This window comes from Cebus imitator, unplaced genomic scaffold (assembly GCF_001604975.1).
Source record: "Cebus imitator isolate Cc_AM_T3 unplaced genomic scaffold, Cebus_imitator-1.0 Scaffold35, whole genome shotgun sequence".
Classification (NCBI taxonomy): domain Eukaryota; kingdom Metazoa; phylum Chordata; class Mammalia; order Primates; family Cebidae; genus Cebus; species Cebus imitator.
The window spans coordinates 9344927-9367335 of NW_016107350.1; the positions used below are offsets into that span (position 1 = coordinate 9344927).

The 22409-nt window shown below is 43.4% G+C and overlaps 1 protein-coding gene across 1 annotated transcript in view; it reads left to right on the forward strand.

Annotated features, from left to right (window-relative positions):
• ANKH (ANKH inorganic pyrophosphate transport regulator) overlaps nucleotides 1-22409 on the forward strand; it is a 166753-nt gene that overhangs the window by 97364 nt on the left and 46980 nt on the right. The window contains exons 2-6 of the mRNA XM_017524665.2: nucleotides 282-498; nucleotides 11614-11732; nucleotides 14360-14443; nucleotides 18774-18944; nucleotides 20667-20801. Coding sequence (XP_017380154.1) covers nucleotides 282-498; nucleotides 11614-11732; nucleotides 14360-14443; nucleotides 18774-18944; nucleotides 20667-20801 — 726 coding nt within the window. The remainder of the gene's footprint in view (nucleotides 1-281; nucleotides 499-11613; nucleotides 11733-14359; nucleotides 14444-18773; nucleotides 18945-20666; nucleotides 20802-22409) is intronic.

Sequence of the window (22409 nt, forward strand, 5' to 3'; positions counted from 1 at the left end):
GAATTATTTTTCAATATTAGCAAAAGATATTTGTTGGTGTCTTGCTATTATTTTAACCGCAGTGGACGGGTATCTCCATCACAAAAAGAAACTCAAACTGAAGCTGATGTAGAGGAAAATGAAAACCAATCACCTTTATCTAATTACATGATATGTACCCTATAAGCTGCTTAGTGTTTCTATAGAAACATGGTCTGCTGAGTTTTATCTTAGAGGTATGATTCCCCAGAGAAGAGATGACATTTCTGACGCTCTTTGTGGGTTTTTCTCCCCCTTCCCAGGCCTTGAACCGGGGCATTGCTGCTGTCAAGGAGGATGCAGTTGAGATGCTGGCCAGCTACGGGCTGGCCTACTCCCTCATGAAGTTCTTCACAGGTCCCATGAGTGACTTCAAAAATGTGGGCCTGGTGTTTGTGAACAGCAAGCGAGACAGGACCAAAGCCGTCCTGTGTATGGTGGTGGCTGGGGCCATCGCTGCCATCTTTCACACGCTGATAGGTAAGGCTGCCAACCGCCACTGCTGAATCTAGCTTTGGCAATTTCTTACTCCTTTTCATTGATTTAAATATATTTATTGAGATAAGTGGTTTCTTCACTAATTATCAAATGTTTCTTATGAAATTTCCAGGGATACAGGGAACAGTGCTTGTGCTCGTAGCTTAAGACAATAACATGTTTTCTCTGGGGAGCTGTAGTTTAGTGTCTCTGATTCCCAAAGTGAAAAGGAGTGATTTCATTAGCAGGTGATTGCATCTAGGAATAACATTTGGTAAGGGCAATAAAATAGCAGGTGCTTTCATTACAGATATGTGTGCATCATTGTACTGGCTCATTGAATTTTAAAAATAAAAATGGAGTGACTGCTGGCCGGGCACGCGGCTCATACCTGTAATCCCAGCACTTTGGGAGGCCAAGGCAGGCAGGTCACAAGGTCAGGAGATCAAGATCATACTGGCCAACATGGTGAAACCCTGTCTTTACTAAAACTACAAAAATTAGCTGGACATGGTGGCACATGCCTGCAATCCCAGCTACTCAGGAGGCTGAGGCAGGAAAATCACTTGCACCAAGGAGTCAGAGGTTGCAGTGAGCTGAGGTCCGGCCACTGCACTACAGCCTGGTGACAGAGCAAGACTACGTCACACACACAAAAAAAATTGGAATGACTTATTTAGAATTAATGCTTATTAGCAATGAGAACAAATGACAGATTGTTCTTTTTATTAAATTGATTTGTTGTAGGATCTCATTATTCTATTTTATTCAAAGACAAGACTAAATACTCTTGTCATAGCATTCTTTCCATGAAACAACAGGAAAACTATGTCATGCATACAGTGAATGGCCTCCAGTGTAACCAAGACCTTGGAAACACAACTCTCCTTCTGGGCTGGAGTTCTGCTGCTGCTGCTTTCTTGGTGGGGATAAAACCTTAAGGGCATGATTTCTGAATGGTGGCTTTAAAACAGCTTTGCTTACCTGGCATAAAAATTGAGTGGTATCGCTTGAAGCCAGTTACATAAAACACTGTGAATGACACTTCATAAACCCATTGTGTACCCTGAAATTGTTGTTGATTGTGTAAGACACGTGACTGTCAGTGGTGAATAAAGGAACCAAAAGATTAACCCAGACCATTTACAGTGTGTTCGCACGACAGCTAATGCTTACTCACATAACTGTGAATCTGAAAGTAAATAAGGTAAGGACTTTGTGGTTTTCCTTTTTAATCTGGCATAGAATTCTGTGCTAAGAACAGTGTGGAAGAGAGCGGGTCTGCTGTTAGACCAGACATTCTGCCAAAGCGTTGATATTGATCCTTTAATTTGTGCTCAGAGCCTCAGGGCATGGAGTAAAGAGGAGATGCCTCTCATTTCCTCATTTATGCCCTGAATGCTAAGTGTGGACTGAAGGTTTGCACATTTGAAGTGAATTTCTGCTACATTTGACCTGAACCATTTTCAAAGAGTATGTGTACAGTATTGGGGGGAAAAAAGCCATATATTTTTTAAAATAAGGGCTTCCTTAAATAAGCAAGTGAGTTCCCTTTGCTACTAGCTCTTTTTTTACTTGGGCTTCTAAATAATCCAACATTCCAATAATCCATTCTAAATAATCCACCCTATTTAGCCATGGTTGAATGAGACTTTGGGACTAATTATCAGTTGTCAGTAATTCTGGAAGAAAAAAGCTAAGCATCCTGTGTTATTGCAATTGTGGGGAAGAAAATGTGGCCACTGAAATAAAAATCAATGTCATTTTAGTTTTTCAATTTTAAAATAGAATTATAAAATTTTAAATTTAAACCAAAATGGTTCTATATCTCATATATATTTAATAATCATTATTAGTTTTTATACTTTTATAATCACGGCATTTTTCCATCCACCAAACAGATGCTCTCCACAGTTGCTACGAAAGCACATATCAATTTCTTTTGAACATTTGAAAATCAGATTTTCATGACGCACCCTTTTCTAGTGTGTTGGCCCCCTTGCCATTTTCTGCCTAAGTCTTTAGCCGCTCTCTTGCCTCTGCCATCTGCTACATCAGGCACCTTGCTCACCTTTCTGCTTCCTTCCGGTTTTAGTAGTCATGTCAGCTTTTCCTATATCCATATCTTGCCCATTTTGTTTCCCATAATCGTGACCACAAGCTCCGTGATGGGATGTTGCTGTCTCTCCATCCACCCCGCATTCTTACCACCACTTTCCCACAGCATTGAACATTTCCCTTCCAATGTCAGTGTCTACTTTATGCATCACCTCTACTGGATGCTTACACCCATTTTCGCTTCCTAGTAATGCTAGAAACAGCTACTTACATTTCTACTTCAGCAGTCGGATCCTGGATAACTATGTGTGTGACAGGGGAACACTGACATAGATGAAACAGAAAAGGAAATACTCCAGTATATTTGACTTGAAAAGCCATTGTATGATTTCAAGCAGTCTTCCTAGTTATATTTGCTTGGGCTGATATTGAAATGAGCATATTTTCCCTACATGTACAGCTCCTGAGTGGGGCCTACAGTAAGTACAGAAAGCCTTGTGTTATAAATTCATCATGCTGAATTCAAAGAGTGGGAATATAAAGCAGATACATCTAGGTTTAAACTAATTTCTCTCTATTCCTTTGCGCAGACAAAAGTAGTTGAATTGCCTTCAACATTTCTTTAAGTGCTAGTTTCCCATCACATTAATGAATTTATTTCCTTTTAGCAAGTTCTTCTGATTTTTCTTTTTTCTTTTTCTTTTTTTCTTTTTAAGACGCGGTTTCACCATGTTGGTCAGGCTGGTCTTGAACTCCTGACCTCAGGTGAGCCACCCGCCTTGGCCTCCAAAGTGCTTGGATTACAGGCATGAGCCACCACGCCTGGCCCTGATTTTTCAAAGGCATTTATTTTTGACACGTGAGAGCATAGAGCAGAAAGAGATTATTTTTTGGGGGGGTTGGGACAGGCCTCATGGATTGAGTCATTTCTTAACCATCTCTGAAGGATGAGTTGCATTTCAGTGCCGCCTTTTCTTTTGTTTGTTTGCTTCTTTGTTTTTGAGACAGAATTTTGCTCTGTTGCCCAGGCCAAGAGTGCAGTAGTGTGATCACAGCTCACTGCAACCTTGAACTCCTGGATTTAATCAGTTCTCCCACCTCAGCTTCTCGAATAGCTGGGACTACAGGTGCATGCCACCACATCTGGCTAATTTTTGTATTTTTTGTAAAGATAGGGTTGCCATGTTGCCCAGGCTCATCTTCAATTCCTGAGTTCAAGCGACCTGCCTGCCTGCACCTCCCAAAGTGCTGGGATTACAGGCATGAACCACCACACCCAGCCAGCACAACGCTGTCTAATTTTTCCTTATTTTTGATACAAAATGGAGTCAAGAATTTACCCTGTGCTCTATAATGAATATTTTGCTATAGCCATCTAAAATGATCCCAACGTGATGGTCTCTTAGACTTTTTTTCCCTTGTCTGGATGAACTTCGACACTTCATACTTTTCAGTATTTACTAACAATTTACCAATCCCTGGAGCGTCTTCTTTACGTAGAAGGGATTTCAAATGTGGCCATTGCCAGCTCTGAAAAAATCAGTTCAAGTGTAGCTTCTTACTATCACTAACCCAGTGTCCTCTCGGTGCATCGGTTGATGGGTCACAGTAGGATGACTGCGATAAGGTCAGGTCAGAGAGCACTAAAATCTCTTTTGTACTGTCATCCCTCATTCATTGGGTTTGCCCCAATAAAGGAAAGAACCTTTTACTAGTTCCTTTTCATTAGATTTACTGTAGTTAAGGAATTTTTTCCTTGTATTTCTTTTTTTTTTTTTTCTGTTTTTTGTTTGTTTGTTGTTTGTTTGTTTTCTTTCTGGACCCCACTAGTGAGCTAGGCATTCTCCCATCTTTGAGACCTTTGCGCTTGGTAATGCGTTTCCCCAGACAAGGCTGGGATAGATTCCACTGACCGCTCAGACACTTACCTGGGAATGCTTGATGGAGATTGGGTGGGAAAGATGGCCCCAGAGAATGTGCCCAATAACTTCTCCCACCCAGCCAAACCTTGTGCAATGAGCCAATTGAGCAGACACTTGGAATTGTATTGGATTGACAGAGTTGAAGCCTAGAACATTCACTGGACAAGAGTTACTGTCCATTCTATGCACACCCATAGCCCAGCTCAGGATACCCAAACTGCAGGAGCCTTGGAAGTATTTCTTGACCTTTGTTGAGCAGCTGCAAGTATCTCTTTTTTAGCTTAACTATAGCCATGACTTCTGTCATGGACCCATCTATGAGACACCATTTTTAAAAACTGCATCTTCCTGCTAGATTAAGTTACAAAACAAAAACCAAAAGTACGGAGCCCAGGGTTTGCCACCTGCACACCTTCATTTAGGCTAGTGGTTGCTGTGCATGGAGGACAGCATGCTGACCTTGCATTTGGTTCCATTTGGGTCCAAATTAATTTCACATGCATAGAAATTAGTATTGCCTAACCTCCTAATTCACAAAGATGTCGAAACCACTGCTGTGGATTTTAACTTTCCTTACACGTTTATTCTTAACAGTAACCGGTAAAGCACTTGCCATGTTCTGAAGCCGCCTGGGTAGTCAGCAGAATTCAGGGGAACAAACCAGCAGGATCCTGTGCCCCTCCAGCAAGCCACTGGAGTCATTTCTAGACCAGCTCTGTGTGCCAGACTCCTCTTTTCAAACTTTTCCATTATTCATGGGTTATTAACCAGCTCTGTAAAGGGTGAATTAGTAAAATTTGCCATAATTTAAACCAATAAGGGTTCTAGGAGTGAACAGATAGTGTCAGTATAGTTTCACAATTTATTTTGGTGTAAAATTCACCCCCATCCTCAGCGGCTCAAAACACAAGCATTTATTTTTGTTCACAAGACCACAGGTTGACTGGGTGGATCTTTGGAACTTGGCTGAGCTCATGCCTCTGTGGCCCGCTGAGGGTCAGGAGGTGGCTCTGCTGACCTTGGCATGCTCCTGGGGGACTGTTAGCTAACGTCAGGCCAGCCTGGATGGCCTTTGTTGGGACAGCTGAGCTCTCCTCCATGTAGCCTCTCGTCCTCCACTAGCATTGCCTGGGCTTTTTTAGACGGCTGTGGTGACATTGCAAGTGAAGGGACAGAAGCACACACGACGGCTCCCTGTGGTCAGGAATCAGAGCCGGCCACCATCGCTCCCACCACGCACTGCTGACCAAAACAAATCAAAGGCCAGGCCAGATTCAAGGGGCGGGGAATAGACCCTAACGTTTGCTGTGGGAACTGCAAAATCATGTGACAAAGAGTGAAGATATAGGGAAGACCCAGGGATCTTTTTGCCACTAGCCTGTCCCAGTCACTTCTCTCTTTGAGACAGAGTCTCGCTCTGTCACCCAGGCTGGAGTTCAGTGGCGCGATCTCGGCTCACTGCAACCTCCACCTCCCGGGTTCAGGCGATTCTCCTGCCTCAGCCTCCCAAGTAGCTGGAATTACAGGTGCCCGCCACCACGCCTGGCTAATTTTTATATTTTTAGTAGAGATGAGGTTTCACCTTGTTGGCCAGGCTGGTCTCAAACTCCTGTCCTCAGGTGATCCGCCCACCTCAGCCTCCCAAAGTGCTGGGATTACAGCCGTGAGCCACCATGCCCGGCCTCCCAGTTACTTCTTTTGAGAGTTATAGATTTCAGCATTTATTCAATCAGCACACTGAGCTAGATCCTGAGAGTTCAAACATGAATAAGAAATGTTCTCTAGAAAGAAACAGATCTCCTGCAGTAAATTATTAGGAACCCCACTCTACCAAGTCTTGATGCCAGTGAGATAGAATTTCTGTTCTTGAGTTAAAAATTCACGTTTACGTTGCTTACCTTGTGCATGGGTTTATGGTATCTCTTCAAGACCTAGGTGACATTTACACCTCCCATCCCCAACACTGGACAAGTGTTGCCTAGTATAGATTATAGATGGATGATATGATATGTCCACGTCCCAGTCCATATGCAGGAAACTGTCCCCTTCACAGCTGTGTTAGTGTGTATAGGACCTGATGCATACAAGTCACTCAACACATATTTATTGAAGTGATTTAAATATGACCTAACAGCCATATAAACACACATCCCTTGGAAATAATGCCCTAGAAGCACAGTGGTGAAATTCCCTGCTCCCATGAAAAGCCTCACAAGCTGGACACAGTGGGTCAATAACAGTACCTGTGACACTTGTAAACATTGAGAACTTGGGAATTTGAATTAGAATAATGGTTCTTAAATTTGCCCATTGGATGTGGAAAAAAGTGTATGTATGTAGACTTATTTCAGTTAATATTAACATTTTATGGTTTGCAACAACTACTGGATGAACAGGTTTGAGAACCACTGATTCCAGAAAGGGACCGTGGCCCTGGCTGGCTGAGGTCAGTGGAGCCGTGGATCTGAAGGGCCCTCTCTGTGTCCCTTGTTTAGGAGAGTCAAAGCTGTCCACCTGTAAACAGGTCAAGTCAGTGTCTTCTTGATGTTACAGTGTCATAACATTTGTTTACATCTGTTCAAAAGCTTTAATTTTTTTTGTAATGTTCTGCTCTTTGTAAGGAATACAAGCTGACAGAGCAGTCTTGGTAATGTGGTTTATAGAAGCTGAAGTTTGCTAAATATTGCTAAGGCAGCTAGCCTGGTAATTATGGACTCTATGCAAAGCACTTTAAACAAATTACACCCCCCCCATACACACACACACACACACACACACACACACACACACACACACACACTCTCACATTGCTCTAGCTGTTAATAGCCCAGGGGCATGGGAGGGAGGGAGTTGTTGCCCAGAGAGTGGGTGAAAACAGTTGTTGGGATTTTATGCTCACAGCTCTCAGGGTAGAAGTAACCTCTATGGTTATCATCAAACTCTTCTATCATGTAGGGGAAGAGTAGAAGGAAGTAAGAAAACCGGTGAGAAAAAGCTTCTTCCCTTGGCCTCCAAATGTCTCCTCTAGTAGGCGAAAGAGGAAGAGACTGAAATAAAAAGAAGTTAAAAGAAGCAAAGGCAGCCTCTAGCCTCGTAGGTCCCATAGTACTCAGAAACCCAGGGAGCTAGGGTGAGCCCTGGATGCTGAAGAAGGCAAGAGCTGGGGAAACTTCACAGAACCAGGAAGCTGGCTGGGCCCATCCCCAGGAGAATGTATGGCAAACCCCCCAGCAGTCCTTAGACTCCATAAATATTACCCGTTTACCCTGGTTACTCTGCATGAAGGCACTGTTTTTGATGTTTCTATTAAGCTATTGTAATAAGTAGCCAAGAAACTGAGGTTAAATTATATAGTGAGTTTATTTGGGCCAAGATTGAGGATTGCCACCTGGGACACACTTCCCAGTGGCCTTGGAGAGTGCTCCTTTCAGCCTTTGTTACAAGCAGGTTTTTTAAGGCAAAAAGGGCTGGGAATGGTGACTCACGCCTGTAATCACAGCACTTTGGGAGGCTGAGGCAGGTGGAATCACCTGAGGTCAGAAGTTCAAGACCAGCCTGGCCAACATGGTGAAACCCCATCTCTACTAAAAATACAAAATTGGCTGGATGTGGTGGCACACACCTGTAATCCCAGCTACAGGGGAGGCTAAGACAGGAGATTGCTTGAACCCAGGAGGTGGAGGATGCCGTGAGCTGAGATTGCATCACTGCATTTCAGCCTGAGCAAGACTCTCTCAAAAAAAAAAAAAAAAAATAGGCAAGAGGGGACAAGGAATGGGCTGATATGAAGTCATTTGATGAGAATACTCATTGATTTACGGTGTAGGCTATGAACTGTGGTGTCCAGCATGTGGCATTTTATGGCTACTTAGCATCAGTTCATCTAGAGCCCACACAGCAAGTGGCTTCAAGGTCGTTATTTAGCTCAAGGTGGGAGTGAGGCGTGACCACTGTCACACAGTGTCACATTTCAGTGCATCTCTAGGCCTGATAATTCAAGGGGCTCACCTTTTTCAGATGAGTTTCTTTTCACTCTCAGTGGGGAGAAACTTATGTATATTGATCTCTATATTTCTGGGCACTACATGCAGACTCACATGTCCCATCTGATCTTCCTGGCACCCCAGAGTTTAACATGAAAATAAGTCTCTCTCCCTTTCTCAGAAGCCACTTGCACCTGTGTTCTAGGGATGCCGTAACAAAGCATCAAAAACCCAGTGGCTTAAGCAACGGAAATTGGGCCTTTCACAGTTCTGGATGCTGTAAGTCCAAGGTCAAGGTGTCACAGGGCCGGCTCCTTTTGAAAGATATGAAGGAGACTGTCTTCCAGGCCTCTCCCCTAGCTTCTGGGGGTTTACTGGTAATCTTTGGCATTCCTTGGCTTGTAGAGGAGTCACCCCAGTTTCTGCCTTTATCTTCACGTGGCGTTCTCCCTGTGTGTGTCTACCTATGTATCTGAATGTCCATTTTATAAGAACATCAGTCACTGATTGACAGCCCACCCTACCCAGTATGACCTCATCTTTACCAGTTATACCTGCAATGACCTGATTGCTAGATAAAGTCACATCTGAGATGCCAGTGGTTAGGAGTTCAGCATCTGAATTTTGAAGGGACATAGTTTAGCTTATAACACTGCCCTTTCACCAATTCCGTAGTTCCCAGCTTCAACCACAGCAGTCAAGTCCCCTCAGCAGGTGTTGTATAGTGACCGTAACCTTCACCAGGGGGTTTTAGCTCATAATCTATTCCTAGCCAGCCCTGTGCTCTTGCACTTGGCATTGTGTCAGTTGCTCTGCTTGCCTGGCACAGCTGACTTTGCCATTGCCAGTGGCTTAGCTGAGAGGCGGGTGTGGGGACAGTGATGTGGGCAAGGTCAAAATGGTCTCCTTGCAGGTCCCTGCACAGTGAACATTTGTTGACTGAATGAAAACACATGTGCAAATAAACAGCAGCAGCAACAATAAACTTTGAGACAAAATTTCCACAGTTCACCACCCAAAGTAGACCACTTGTATGATTAAGCAACATCTTCATTCTGGCTTTGTGTTCCAGCCAGCTTAGCTCATGTCTGAATGCAATTCTCACCTGGCCGCAAAATCAGACAGGAGCTCTCCCTCCCTGCCTTCCCAGGTCAAGTCAAACCTCCACTAATCCACTTTTCATCTCTGTGCAGCTTTCTGATCCAAATGACAGGGACATCACAGCTGCCTCCTCTCACCCATGTCCCTTGCTATAACTAATCCCATCTTCCCAGGCCTCTCTTCTTTCTGCCACGTGACATCCCCTGTCTTGGATTTCTCTTCTTGATGCCTCAATGGTTCTGACGGCCCTGCTACCACCACACCTGGCACCTTTACTCACCTGGCAGCTGACCCTCGGTTGTTCACCTCTACCCTGCCTGGAAGGATTAGGAGCTTTCCTCCTGCACTCTCCCCGACCTGCCCTGCCTTACTCTCTGAAGATCTAGTCATTCCAGCCTCCCACCCCGTGACACCACTTACTCACACCTCTACCCCTCTACCCATTTGCACATTTCAGTATCCTGGATATCATCCCCAAGACCTTACTGAATCCAAAATTCTCATAATTCAAGACTAATCCTGACAAAGGGTGAAGGGTTATCTCTTTTTACTAATTAACATGGTAAGTTGTCCCCCAGGCTTTGAAATGTCAGGGGATTCTTATTTCACATAAAGTGAGACTCTTCTGTACTCTGGCTCTAGTCTGATTTCAGAGCAGCTTCTTTGGTTAAGTACACTAATATCCAGAGTTGTAAGAGAATGAAAACAGCAGGCACACCTACTGCTAGAGCACTTGTAAGATACTATGAAAAACACAAAGATTGTGATTTTCCTCCTCTCCCCTCCCCTCCCCTCCCTTGTCAGGAATCCTGACAGATATTATTAGCAAAGGTTAAATAAAACATTGAGCTATTTTTCACCTCATTGATAGAGGTTTCTTTTCTCTTCTCTTTCTTATAAAGACAGGATCTCACTCTGTCACCCAGGGTGGAGTGCAGTGGCGCAATCATAGCTCACAGTACCCTTGAACTCCCAGGCTCAAGCAGTTCTCCTGCCTCAGCCTCCCAAGTAGCTGAGACAACAGGCATGTACCACCATGCCTGGCTAATTTTTAAAAAACTTTGCTAGAAAAAGAGTATCACTTTATTTCCCAGGCTGTTGTCAAACCCTTAGGCTAAGCCGTCTTTCTGCCTCAGCCTCTTGAAGTGCTGGGATTACAGGAGTGAGCCACCATGCCTTGCCTATTATTTTTATATATAATCTAAACCTCTATCAATGAGGTGAAAAATAGCCCAATATTTTATTTAACCTTTGCTAATAATACCTGTCAGGATCCCTGACTAACACATTAGGAGGCCTTTCTCCTTCTTCCCTATTCCTATTTGACACATATGCATTCATTCAGCCTGTACTGGCTGAGTGCCTACTGTGTTCTGGTCACTGGTAACAAATTCTGATATTGGAAGGACTACAAAAGCACCTCTCCGGTGTCATTTTCCAGCATGCAGGACTATACCCTAAGTTGCCACCCTCTTCCCAAAAAGTGAAATAAAAGAACTGGCAAGTGTGGAAAAGCTAGGTTAAAGTTTTATGGAAAAGACATATTAACATCTAAAAATTTTCTCTTAGTAAATACTTAAAAATATGTGTAAACATTTAGCTTCAAACCTAGCTGCCAAGCATTCTTTTGTAATATGAAAATGATGGAAACAACCTAACTGTGTCACAATAGGAGACTGGGCACGTTGAGTTCTGAGCAAACTCCCAGAAAGAAATTCAGTTCATTGAAGGGAATTTAATGAAATAAAATGTAAAAACATATCGTGGAAAGATGTTCGTGGTTTACAAAAGAGAATGTGTAATGCAATCTCATTTTTATGTTAAAACACACGACCGTAAAAGCACTTGGTGATTAGAAGCCAGAGCATTAGCTGTGACCCACTCTGGGTAGAGAGATGAGATTGTAGATGATTTTTTTCTATTTGCTTATCTCATTTATCTATGGTGAACAAATACTACATTTAAAATGGTTTTTAAGCCTTTGAAATAAAAAGAATATAAAGAGATCCTTTTTACATATGACATTTCCACATATGTCTTTTGACCCTTTGCAGCTTATAGTGATTTAGGATACTACATTATCAATAAACTGCACCATGTGGACGAGTCGGTGGGGAGCAAGACACGAAGGGCCTTCCTGTACCTCGCCGCCTTTCCCTTCATGGATGCAATGGTGCGTAGAGAAGATCGTTGGCTTTCTTTTTTTTAACTGATGGTAAAATATACATAATGTAAAATGTACCATTTTAGCTATTTTTGTGTGTACAGTTTAATGGCATGAAGTATATTCACATTGTTGTGCAAGCAATCTTCAGAACTCTTCATCTTGCAGAACTGAGATTCTATGCTCATTAAACAGTAACTCTCCTCGGCCCCCTCCCCAGCTCCGGGCAGCTTCCATTCTACTTTGTAACTCTACAGATTTGACTACTTGAGATACCTCAAAAGAGTGGAATCAAACATAAACTGGCTTATTTCACTGAGCCGTACATGACTGGTTTATTTCACTGAGCATGTCCTCAGGGTTTATCCATGTAGTAGCAGGTGCCAGAATTTCCTTCCTTGTTAGGGCTGAGTCACTTTCCAGTGGATGTCTAGCCCACATCTTGTGTTTCCGTTCATCGGCTGATGGACACTTGTGTTGCTTCTGCCTTTGAGCTCTTGTGGGTAATGCTGCTGTGAACATGAGTGTGCAAATATCTGAGTCCCTGTTCTTTTGGTATTCACTGTTGTTTGGGGCGTATACCCAGAAGTGGAATTGCAGGATCATATGGAAATTTGATTTTTAATTTTTTTGAGGAATTAGCACACTGATTTTCATAGCAGCTATACCACCAGCAGAGTACCCAGGTTCCAACTGCCTGTTGACTTTTAACCAGTTCACCTTGTCAATTTATTTCATTTTGCCACAATTTCTGGGAGGTGGCAGGAAAGCCCCTTTGAAAATGTTGATGCAGATATACAGTTCTTTTCTGATATACTCAGGATCAAAGGATCAGAATCACTTTCTGATAAACTTATCACTTGTATGGCACAGACACCCAAAGTTTTAGAGTAAGAATCTCTTGAACATTCTGTTAGGGTTTCATTATTTTAATAACCAGCTTTGCCCCATTAGCTAAGAGCTGCCTACTTCCATAAATTCTTTGTCATGATACTGAGGAGTGCTTAAATAGTGCTTTTATTATCTTCTGCTGTCTTATAAATATAAAGGAGACCTGGCAAAAAAAAAATACACACATATATGTATATACACACAAAATACACACACACACACGTATATATATATATATATATATATATATATGTGTATGTGTGTGTATATATATATATATATATATATTTCCAATAAGGTCCAATGCTGGGAAGTAAACCCTTTCCTTTGGCTCCATTTTGAATTATTCTTGGAAGGAGACTTAAACATATGTTTGTCTGTATAGTTTTTTACCACCCTCACCTCCAGTTTGTATGCAATTAGATGCATAAAGTAAGTGCAGAACTGGCTTCCCCTTGGTGCCTGAGCTAGCCCATGGTGGTAGCCCAGCTAGAGAACTGAAGGAAGTGGCCTTCCTGACATCCCTGAAGAATCAAAGCCTAACTTCCTGGACAGGTCCATGCTGTTGCTCCGAGGTCTGTCCTCCCATCTGTGTTTGAAATGGGAACCTAAACATATAGAAGAATTACAGTTACAAGGTGAATTCCAGGAACTTGGGACTGTTAGTAAAAGTGAGTTGCAGACTGTTAAAGACCTGGTATTCCCCGTCCCTTCAATTGTATTTATTTGCCATAAGAGAGTCTCTGAAATCAAATATAACACCAGAACATTTGTAATTGGTACCCTTTTCTTCCATGTTTCTTCTATAAGTTCCCCCAAAGACCATGGTATAACAGCAAGAGACGGCTAATACAAATGAAAGTCATGAACATTTATAAGGACCGGATCGTATCCTCCCTCCCCACCCCCTCACCCCTGGCAGCATGGCCTTGATATATTGGTTGGAGAGAGAATATTTAAAGCCAGAAAGCTTATCATCCTGCCGGCTTTCAGACAACAAAGCCAGCCCGCAGCCATGATCTGCAGATGGTCAGGGAAGTAGCTGTTGCTCTGCAAAGTCTTGACATGGACCTGGAGGATAGCCCCTGCTTGTCTCATTGTGCTTAGCTCAGATGAAATATCATTTCTGTGTCAGTCCAAATCAGCCTTGAAGGTATGAAGGATAATCCTTAAACAGAACCTGTCATGAACTTGAAACCTCCTGGTGTTCCCCAGGCTTTTCATCTGCTCCTCTCGTAGCACCTTCCTCATTTCCCAGAGCGTCAGATCAGATCCTGCCCAAACTTGAAGGCAAGAAAACAGTAGACCCTAATCACTCAGAGAACACCCGTAAAGACTGTAATAACTCAGACCCAAATGAGAGCCCTCGTTATGACATGGGTCACGTGGGAAGGACGCTGCTTTGGGATTGAGATGCTTGAGAGAGAGAACTAATGTTTCCTCCACTCTTGGTATTCCTTCAGCTTTCTTGCCAGGTATACAAACCTAATGACGCACTAGTCTGCATACAACTGGTACTGAATAAATACGTTGGTGCACTCATTCACTCCACTGAAAACTCTAACGTAGAACTAGCCACCAGATCAAATTACAGTGATTTTATCAACCAAAGATTTATCAGACCTGTGCTGCTAAGGCTCTGAGGGGGAATAAAGTGTACTTCAGGAATGCCTGGAAAATCACAGTGACCAGAAACAGCATAATCCTAAAGGTATGTCTCATGCCAAATTCTTTTTTTCTGGCAGGCATGGACCCATGCTGGCATTCTCTTAAAACACAAGTACAGTTTCCTGGTGGGATGTGCCTCAATCTCAGATGTCATAGCTCAGGTAAATATGGTCTGTGTGTCAATCCAAGCTCCTCAGAGTCCCCTTCTGGCGTGTGTAGCTGATGAGTGATTTATATTCATTCACTGTGCAGTACACTCTGCATTCGACTTGGTTTTGGCAGCACTGTTACATCACATCACATAGGGACCTCAATAAGTATTTGCTAAATGAATGAGAAAAGGAAACTCCCTGTATTAAAACTATGTATACTCTTGCTACAATATGGGTTGTAAGAATTTAAATTTAGTGTTGCGATTTTCACCTGTATTTTTAAAGAGCATGCGTGTGAGATGACCGTAAAGTCACACATGGTACATTTGGGCATGTCCTAGGGTCCTGTGCACTTGGCTGGGTGCCCTCTGCATGCCCTAACAGTATCAGTCTGTCACTCTGTTCTAGAGAGAGGGCTCTTAGGAATTATTCTGAGATGTTCTTCTAATCCTCTGTTGTTACCATGCAGGGCTGCCATTCACAGGTCACTTCCCCGCACTAAGAACCAGGAAGTTGATTCAGCTACCTTTCCACGTGGTCTGAGAAGAAGGCCCATATCCCACTTTCTGTTGGGTCCAGTTCTCTGAGCCCTGGTACTCAGCTCTGAATTTCTCTCCTTTCTTCTTCCACCAAGGATAAAGCATGAATTTTAGTGGAAAATTATATTGAATTCCTATGATTTGTAAATTAGACTAAGTTCTACAATCAGGGATTTGGGAGAATGATTTCTTCATAGAGGAGGCTAGACTGTATCTCTACACATCCTTCCAAATTCTCTTTTCATTTGTTTGTTTTTTTGAGATGGAGCTTTGCTCCTGTCATGTAGACTGGAGTGCAATGACATGATCTCGGCTCACTGCAGCCTCCTCTTCCTGGGTTCAAATGATTCTCCTGCCTCAGCCTTTCAAGTAGCTGGAATTATAGGCGCCTGCCACCACGTCTGGCTAATTTTTGTATTTTTAATAGAGATAGGGTTTCTCCATGTTGGCCAGGTTGATCTCGAACTCCTGACCTCAGATGATCCACCTGCCTTGGCCTCCCAAAGTGCTGGGATTACAAGCGTGAGCTGCCACACCCGGCCTCATTTCTATTCTATGAACTTTTCCATATATTTTTCCTTTCTTGCACACCCTGATCTCTTGGCCACCTTTTTGAAATAATCTACTGTTGAACTGTTAGTACTTCCCTAAAGACCAATAATTTCCAGACTAATTGTGTTTACTCTATGGATCACTATTATAAGTAATTTAAATAGATTTCTGCTAACACTGTGTGTGTGTGTGTGTGTGTGTGTGTGTGTGTGTGTGTGTGTGTGTGAAAATACTAGCGACCATCATTCTTTGGTATGTCTTTGTTAATTTTCTTAAGAGTTGGCAGAGAATTTTGTCTCAGTCTTACTTTTTGCCTCCTCTGGGAGATGAACTGCCTTATTCTCTCTAATCACTTAGTTTGAAATTCAGGAAGCCCCTCTAATTTCAAACGCTGGCATCAGCAAGTCAGTGAGCATTTGTGAGCACGCATTTGTAGATGTGTGTTTTTTTAACTCAAAAAAAAAAAAAAACTTTAGCTTTGCCTAAAATAAACATAGTAGGCATCCAAGGACAAAAGAAGAAAAGCCTGTCTCTGAAAAAGACTTTGCCAATACACCTACAGCCATTTTCCTTCTCTATTTTAAACCTGATCCTGGCCCTTGCCTGTTGGAAGGCCCGCGAGTTCAGAATAAACAGATCTGGTTAGTGGGAGCGTGGAAGCTGAGTTCAGGTGCCATCTGGCTGCAGGCTATGCCTGATGGAGTAGTTATTTTAAACCTTGCCGCTTGAGTTCCTACCACAATTTGGTTAGAGGAATAAATTCTCGTTTTAAGCCTTTTACCCTCAAGCTTCCTCTTATTACCTGAAAACATTCGTTAGGTATGATAACATATCTAAGTTGGTAATGAGTGAATAGATTGCATGCAAAGTACTTTGAAATACCACCTTGGCATACAGAGCAAGCAATCACCAATCACCAATGATAATGCCTCGAATTTCAGTGGCAATTCTCTAGGGGTGTTTTTTTTTCTTCAGATCTTGCTAAGTTAATGGGTTTCGCACAATAGTACAAAAAACCTCTTGGTTTGGTGCAAACATGCAGTGCTTTTCTGTGCTGTCATATTTTAATAGTTGTATGTTCCAGGCGGTCATTGCCAAGGGATTTGTGAAAACATATTGCTGTTTTTGTTTTATTTTCTGGTCACCTGGACCTTCTTAGCTTGCTTGATATCAAGGTGAGAATTCTCAAGGTTGTTTGCCCTCCACAGACTTCCCATCCTCTAACTCTCTGCCATCATCAGCCCTTGGCTTTCAAGGTCAGCTGACATTCCAAGGATGGTCAGATCATAATGTATACATTCTCTGCATTCCTGTGAATTCCCTTATCTCCTGCCTTTTCGTCTCAACCTTCGGAGAAAATTCCTCTGAACCAACGCTATGTTATGCCTCTTCCTTCACTTTCGTGGTGCTTCTGCAAAAGGTTACACAATGGAACAAAGTGATCAAGCTGTAAATGCGTAATCTTATCCCATACCTTTGCTGACTCTGTAGGAACTATTTCAGAGGGTGTTTCTCCCCCTCTCACCTCCCAACAGATGACCTCATTTCCCACTTCACAGAGTCAATTGCAGCAACCAAATTCGTCACCTTCCAGCCACCAAACCTACATGCTTACCTTCCAACAGTCATCTTCTCTATTTTCTTCTCATCGTAGTGAAGGAGGTGTCCCTCCTCCCATCCAGGGCCACTCCTCTGGGTCCTGGCCTGTGCCGCTTTCTCAGGAACCTGTTCCCTGCTTTCTCCTGCGTCATTTCCCTTGTCCTGTCATGCTCAAATCTCTGCCATCTCAACACAGCAACAAGAAGCTTCCCGTGTCTCCCACCTACCTCTTTAGTTACAGTTCTCTCTATCACTTTATAGCCAAATTTCTTGGAAGGGTGGCTTCCACACACTGTCTTTATTTTTTCACTTCCCTTTCATTCTCTACCTACGTGAAGCTGACTTCCACCCCCATCAGTCCACCCAGATGGTTCTTACTAATGACTTTCCTGCCATTAAACACAGCAAGCAACTTCCCTGATCTTCAATCCATCTCTCTGTCCCCTCCTCAGTCACACGGTCCTTCCCACCAGCCCTCCACCACTGCCGTCCTGGTTTTTACATGCCTATTTTTCCATTGGCATTTGGCCATTAAGGTTGATGTAGCTCAGGAATATACATTGTCCTGCTTTTTTTCTCAGTATGCTTTTGAATGAGTGGATCCCAGGAGGACTCTAGACAAAGGCTGGGCTGATTCTCTGATTTCTGCAGGATGGGGAGGTTAATACATTGTTAAGCTTGCTTTAGAGACTGTACTATTGAATAGAGATACACACTTGATGGTAATTTCATTCTCTCCTGACTCTGATTATTTCAACCTGTTCTACTTTTATAGGTTAGTATCTTAAATGTTAATGTAAGTTGTTTTATAATTATTACTGTTGGTGTTTCTTGGCAGCACTTTCAGTGACTTTGATAGGATCTCACTGTCACCCAGGCTGGAGTGCAGTGGCACGATTAAAACACACTGTAACCTCAAACTCCTGGGCTCAAGCGATCCTCCTGCCTCAACTTCCTAAGGAGCTAGGACTACCGGTGCGCACCACCACACACCTGGCTCATTTTTTTTTTCTTTTAAAAAGATGGGGTCTCACCGTGTTGCCCAGGCTGGTCTGGAAATGCTGACCTCCAGCAATCCTCCAGCTCCAGCCGCCCAAAGCACTGAGATAACAGGTGTGAGCCACGGCACCCAGCCGATTTTTAGTGCCTTCTGTCCTATAAACATTAATGCCTATTTTCCTGTGTACGTCATTGATCACTACTGTTGTTTCCTTTGTTAAATGTAGCCTAGTCCTCTGTTGTGTGTTACATACACACCTCAGTATCCAGCCTCGAGAGGGAAAAGCTACATTTGCAGGGAAAGGGAGACCAAAGTTTGTAAATGTTTTTTAAACTGGTAACTTAAAAAAAAAAAATGCCTTGAAAGATTTTTGCAGTTGCTTTAAAGAATGGTGGGTATAAATGGTGTTTTAATCGTTCCTGGTGGGTATAACAAAATGATCAGTGTATTCTTCCATTGAATCCCAAACATCTGCACCTGAATTATATGAGACCAGCATTGGGTCATCTTCCAATTTTCGGTTCTTTTTACATAAAAGTCAAGATCTTTGCTCAGAGGTCTGTCTCCGGTTCAAGTGCATGCCCCTGTGCTTCTGTGGGACGGTTCCCGCTTCTCCCCTCTGACCTGTTCCCGTTCCCCCTTCTCTCAGGTTGTTTTTGTAGCCATTTTGCTTCACAGTCACCTGGAATGCCGGGAGCCCCTGCTCATCCCGATCCTCTCCTTGTACATGGGCGCCCTTGTGCGCTGCACCACCCTGTGCCTGGGCTACTACAGGAACATTCACGACATCATCCCCGACAGAAGTGGCCCGGAGCTGGGGGTACGTTTACCAACCCAACAGCAGTCTGTCTGAGACTCAGAGCAGAATGGAGCTGTATTCTGCCTCTATATAAAATGAGAAATCTATGAAATCAGATCATGAAATTGGCCAGGATGTCATACCCAAAGGCCAAGTGCTAGGTGTCTGCAGGGAAAGACAGTTGGAGAATTAAATGAACTCTAACAGATGGATGTGATCTGAGAAGTCACCGTCCAGCCTCCTTATCCCAGAGGAGGAGACAGAGGCACAGAGAATCTGTGGTCCAGGAATAGATACGACTTCGTGGTTTCCCTTGCTCTCAATCATAAGTTATTCTGTAGTCAACAAAGATTTTAGGACCCATGATGCCTGTGAGTTTACATTTCATTGTGTTTAATTTTACAGCTGGGATCCAGGCTTTGTTTATGCTTTCTTCAATGGCCAAGCCCAGTCCCTTATTCAGGTACCTCCTGGGGACCAAGCACAATATTAGGTACCATAGGGCAGCACAGAAAATGTTAGGATATGGTCTCTACCCTCAAGCAGCGTCATATCCCATTTGGCAGATTAGAATAATACAGAAGCAACAGTTAAACAGTCATCCAAAACAGCATAGCACCTGCATGAGAACTGAGGAGACACTAACACTGGGAGAGTGTAAGAAGCCTCCTTGGTAGAGGTAGATCTTGCTGTGGCCTGAAAGTTGAATAAGTAGGAGTGAGATAGATAACCTTATACAGATGACCAAAACATTCTGTTGTTGTAAGTATAAATAGTATCTGGTTTCTGTGTGTGCTATTTTCCCTACCCATAGGTATTAGACCTCATTCGGTTTGTCTGCATTTAGCCATAAGACATGTATTCATCCCCTCACCTCACCCTGATCCCCACTTGAGCCACACATTACTTTGTCGTGTCAAGCAGTAATTGTATTGACCACTTACCTCCATCCAGGTCAGGCTGTCAGTGAAATCCTATCTAGTTATCCCATCACTAGGCCAACCACAAATTGGTGTTGACGATAACAATCTGTCTCTTAACATTTAGCCACCAGCAAAAGGAAATAAAGTGGACGTAACTCTCACCCTCGTGAACAATCAAAACCAAAATCGCATCATGAAAGCCAGGCTTTAAAGATGCCCCACACCTTGGCCGCAGAAGTCTTAGAAATCACTTGTTCTTTACGTGCCTTTATTTTGATTGTGCTTTTGAACAGTTTACATGACGTCCATGAGGGCTCCGAGATAAGAACCTCTGTAGTCAATTTCTACACTGCCAAAATAATCGGGCATATTTTTATGAGCTGACTGATTCCAAAATAAATTATAGTAACTTTTTATTTCTAAAAGTTACCTCTTCCTGACATGGCTTCTACCCAGTCCATTTGATGAGATTAACAAAGACTTAATTTCAAACCTGTTTCTCAGGCCCTCGACATGGGTTCTACCTTGGTTAGAGATTCCCTGAGTCCCAGTATGGAAAAGAGTGGTTAAGATCTTTTAGGCTTCAGTGTGTGTTTTAATTTTGCAGCCACTCGCCAGCTATCTCAGTTAATTTCTAATAAGACTGAACATTTTATTTTAATTCAACTTGGCTTGTCCACAGAGGCTTTTCCTTATATTACTTTCAAGTATAGTGAATTGGCTCATGATTAACATACAAAGGAAAAGCTTTGATTCGGAATCATTTTTTTCATTCTACTTCTAGGGTTTAGGTAACTTTTATCTTCATTTCTTAATGCAGGGAGATGCAACAATAAGAAAGATGCTGAGTTTCTGGTGGCCTTTGGCTCTCATTTTGGCCACACAGAGAATCAGTCGACCCATTGTCAACCTCTTTGTTTCCCGAGACCTTGGTGGCAGTTCTGCAGCCACAGAGGTAGGCCATGCTTTGGGGATGTGGGGCTTATAATCACCTTGGTGGGCCAGTGGGGGGCTGAAATTTATTTCCAGTTCTTCTTGAGAGCTCAAGTAATTCCCCAATATTAAATTACATGACAGTCACACGAGGAAGCCATGAAGATCTCGGTCAGTGACTTCTAATCATGGAATTTTATATTTTTATGATGAGGGAAGGAAACAGGTCATGCGTGTCATGCAACCTTCTTGTTTATCATATGAGGCACCGAGGCACAGAAAGCGTTTAAAAAGACACAGAACTAGTTGGAAGCTAGTGTTAGAATCCAGGTTTTCTGACTCCCACTCCGTTCTCCATGTCCCTGGAGTCAGCGCCGGGCCTCTCCACCGTGGTGGCAGAGGATGACGGAGTGTCACGTGGCAGCGCAGTGTGACACACCCAGCAGCTGCAGGGCTGCTGCCTCTGTGTGGAACTGGCCTGCCCTCACCTGCCCTTCACCAGCCTGCATGTGCCACCCCACCCATTACCACCGCACCACGCCTGGCCCGCCCGCCTCCGACGAGGAGCTCCTTGATTGACCAAACTTTATCTGGAAACTGGCAGCCACTCCAAAGAAAGAGTTGACTCATCTTTCCCTCTTTCAAGTTGGGTTTGAACAAATAGAATTACTCATTGGCTTCCTCCTCCACTGTCCTCTGGAGAATTAATTCCGTCTCTGGAACTGCTGCTCCTGAGGAAGGCTCATGGCTGCCCACGAGGGCCTCCCGTCCAGATGCTGCCCTGCGGGGAGCAGCCCGGCGCCCCGACTGCGCTGTCAGCATGTCTCCAGCCAGAGTCCCTGCCAGTTTCCCTGTCCCGGGAAGCTCCTCATGTCCCCCTGGAAAGAGAAGCACATAAATCAAAAGCAGAATGCGTTCTCTTACTTCCATGTGTTCCAGGATTTCGTTTTTTTAATCACGAACGTCATCTTGGGTGGCTACGGTAACACACAGCTTTTATTCTGGAATACTTCAGTTCAAGTTTCTCATAAAAAGTATGGGACCCCTGCCACCTGTGTGCTAGAATTCCATCTCCCCTTTAAAAAAAGAAAAAGGGCAAATTATACTTTAGAGCCATTTGAAAATTGCCCTCGGTGGCCTATAGGAACAGCATGTGGGGTACAGCACCGGCATTTGCTGGTCATCTGCTCATGCGCCAGGCATTTATGTACATTTCCTTGACTCCCTGGTAACCCTATGGGGTGGATATTATTGTTCTTACTGCTCCACCGGAGGAGCAAGAAGGGGGGCAGTGGGAGAAGTGCTGCTTCGCACAGCTGGTGAGCGATGAGGTGAAGGTTTGGATGCAGGTCCACCCGATCCCAGTGCTCTTTTTTGTTCCAGCATGCCAAACCACACCACGCTTTCTGCATACAGCTGGGGACTTGCCTCATGTTCCTGAAACCTCTGGGCATTGCTGTTTTGTTAATTAAAACAGATGAAGCTCCTCCTCCTCTTTCACAAGCTAGACAGAGTGTTGAACGCTGCCAGAATGTACGTTTAGTTGCTTTGTTTTCATTTTTCTTCCATTTCATTCACATAGGGAAGAAATTGTCATTTTCTTTTTCTTTTTTTTTTTTTTTTTTTTTTT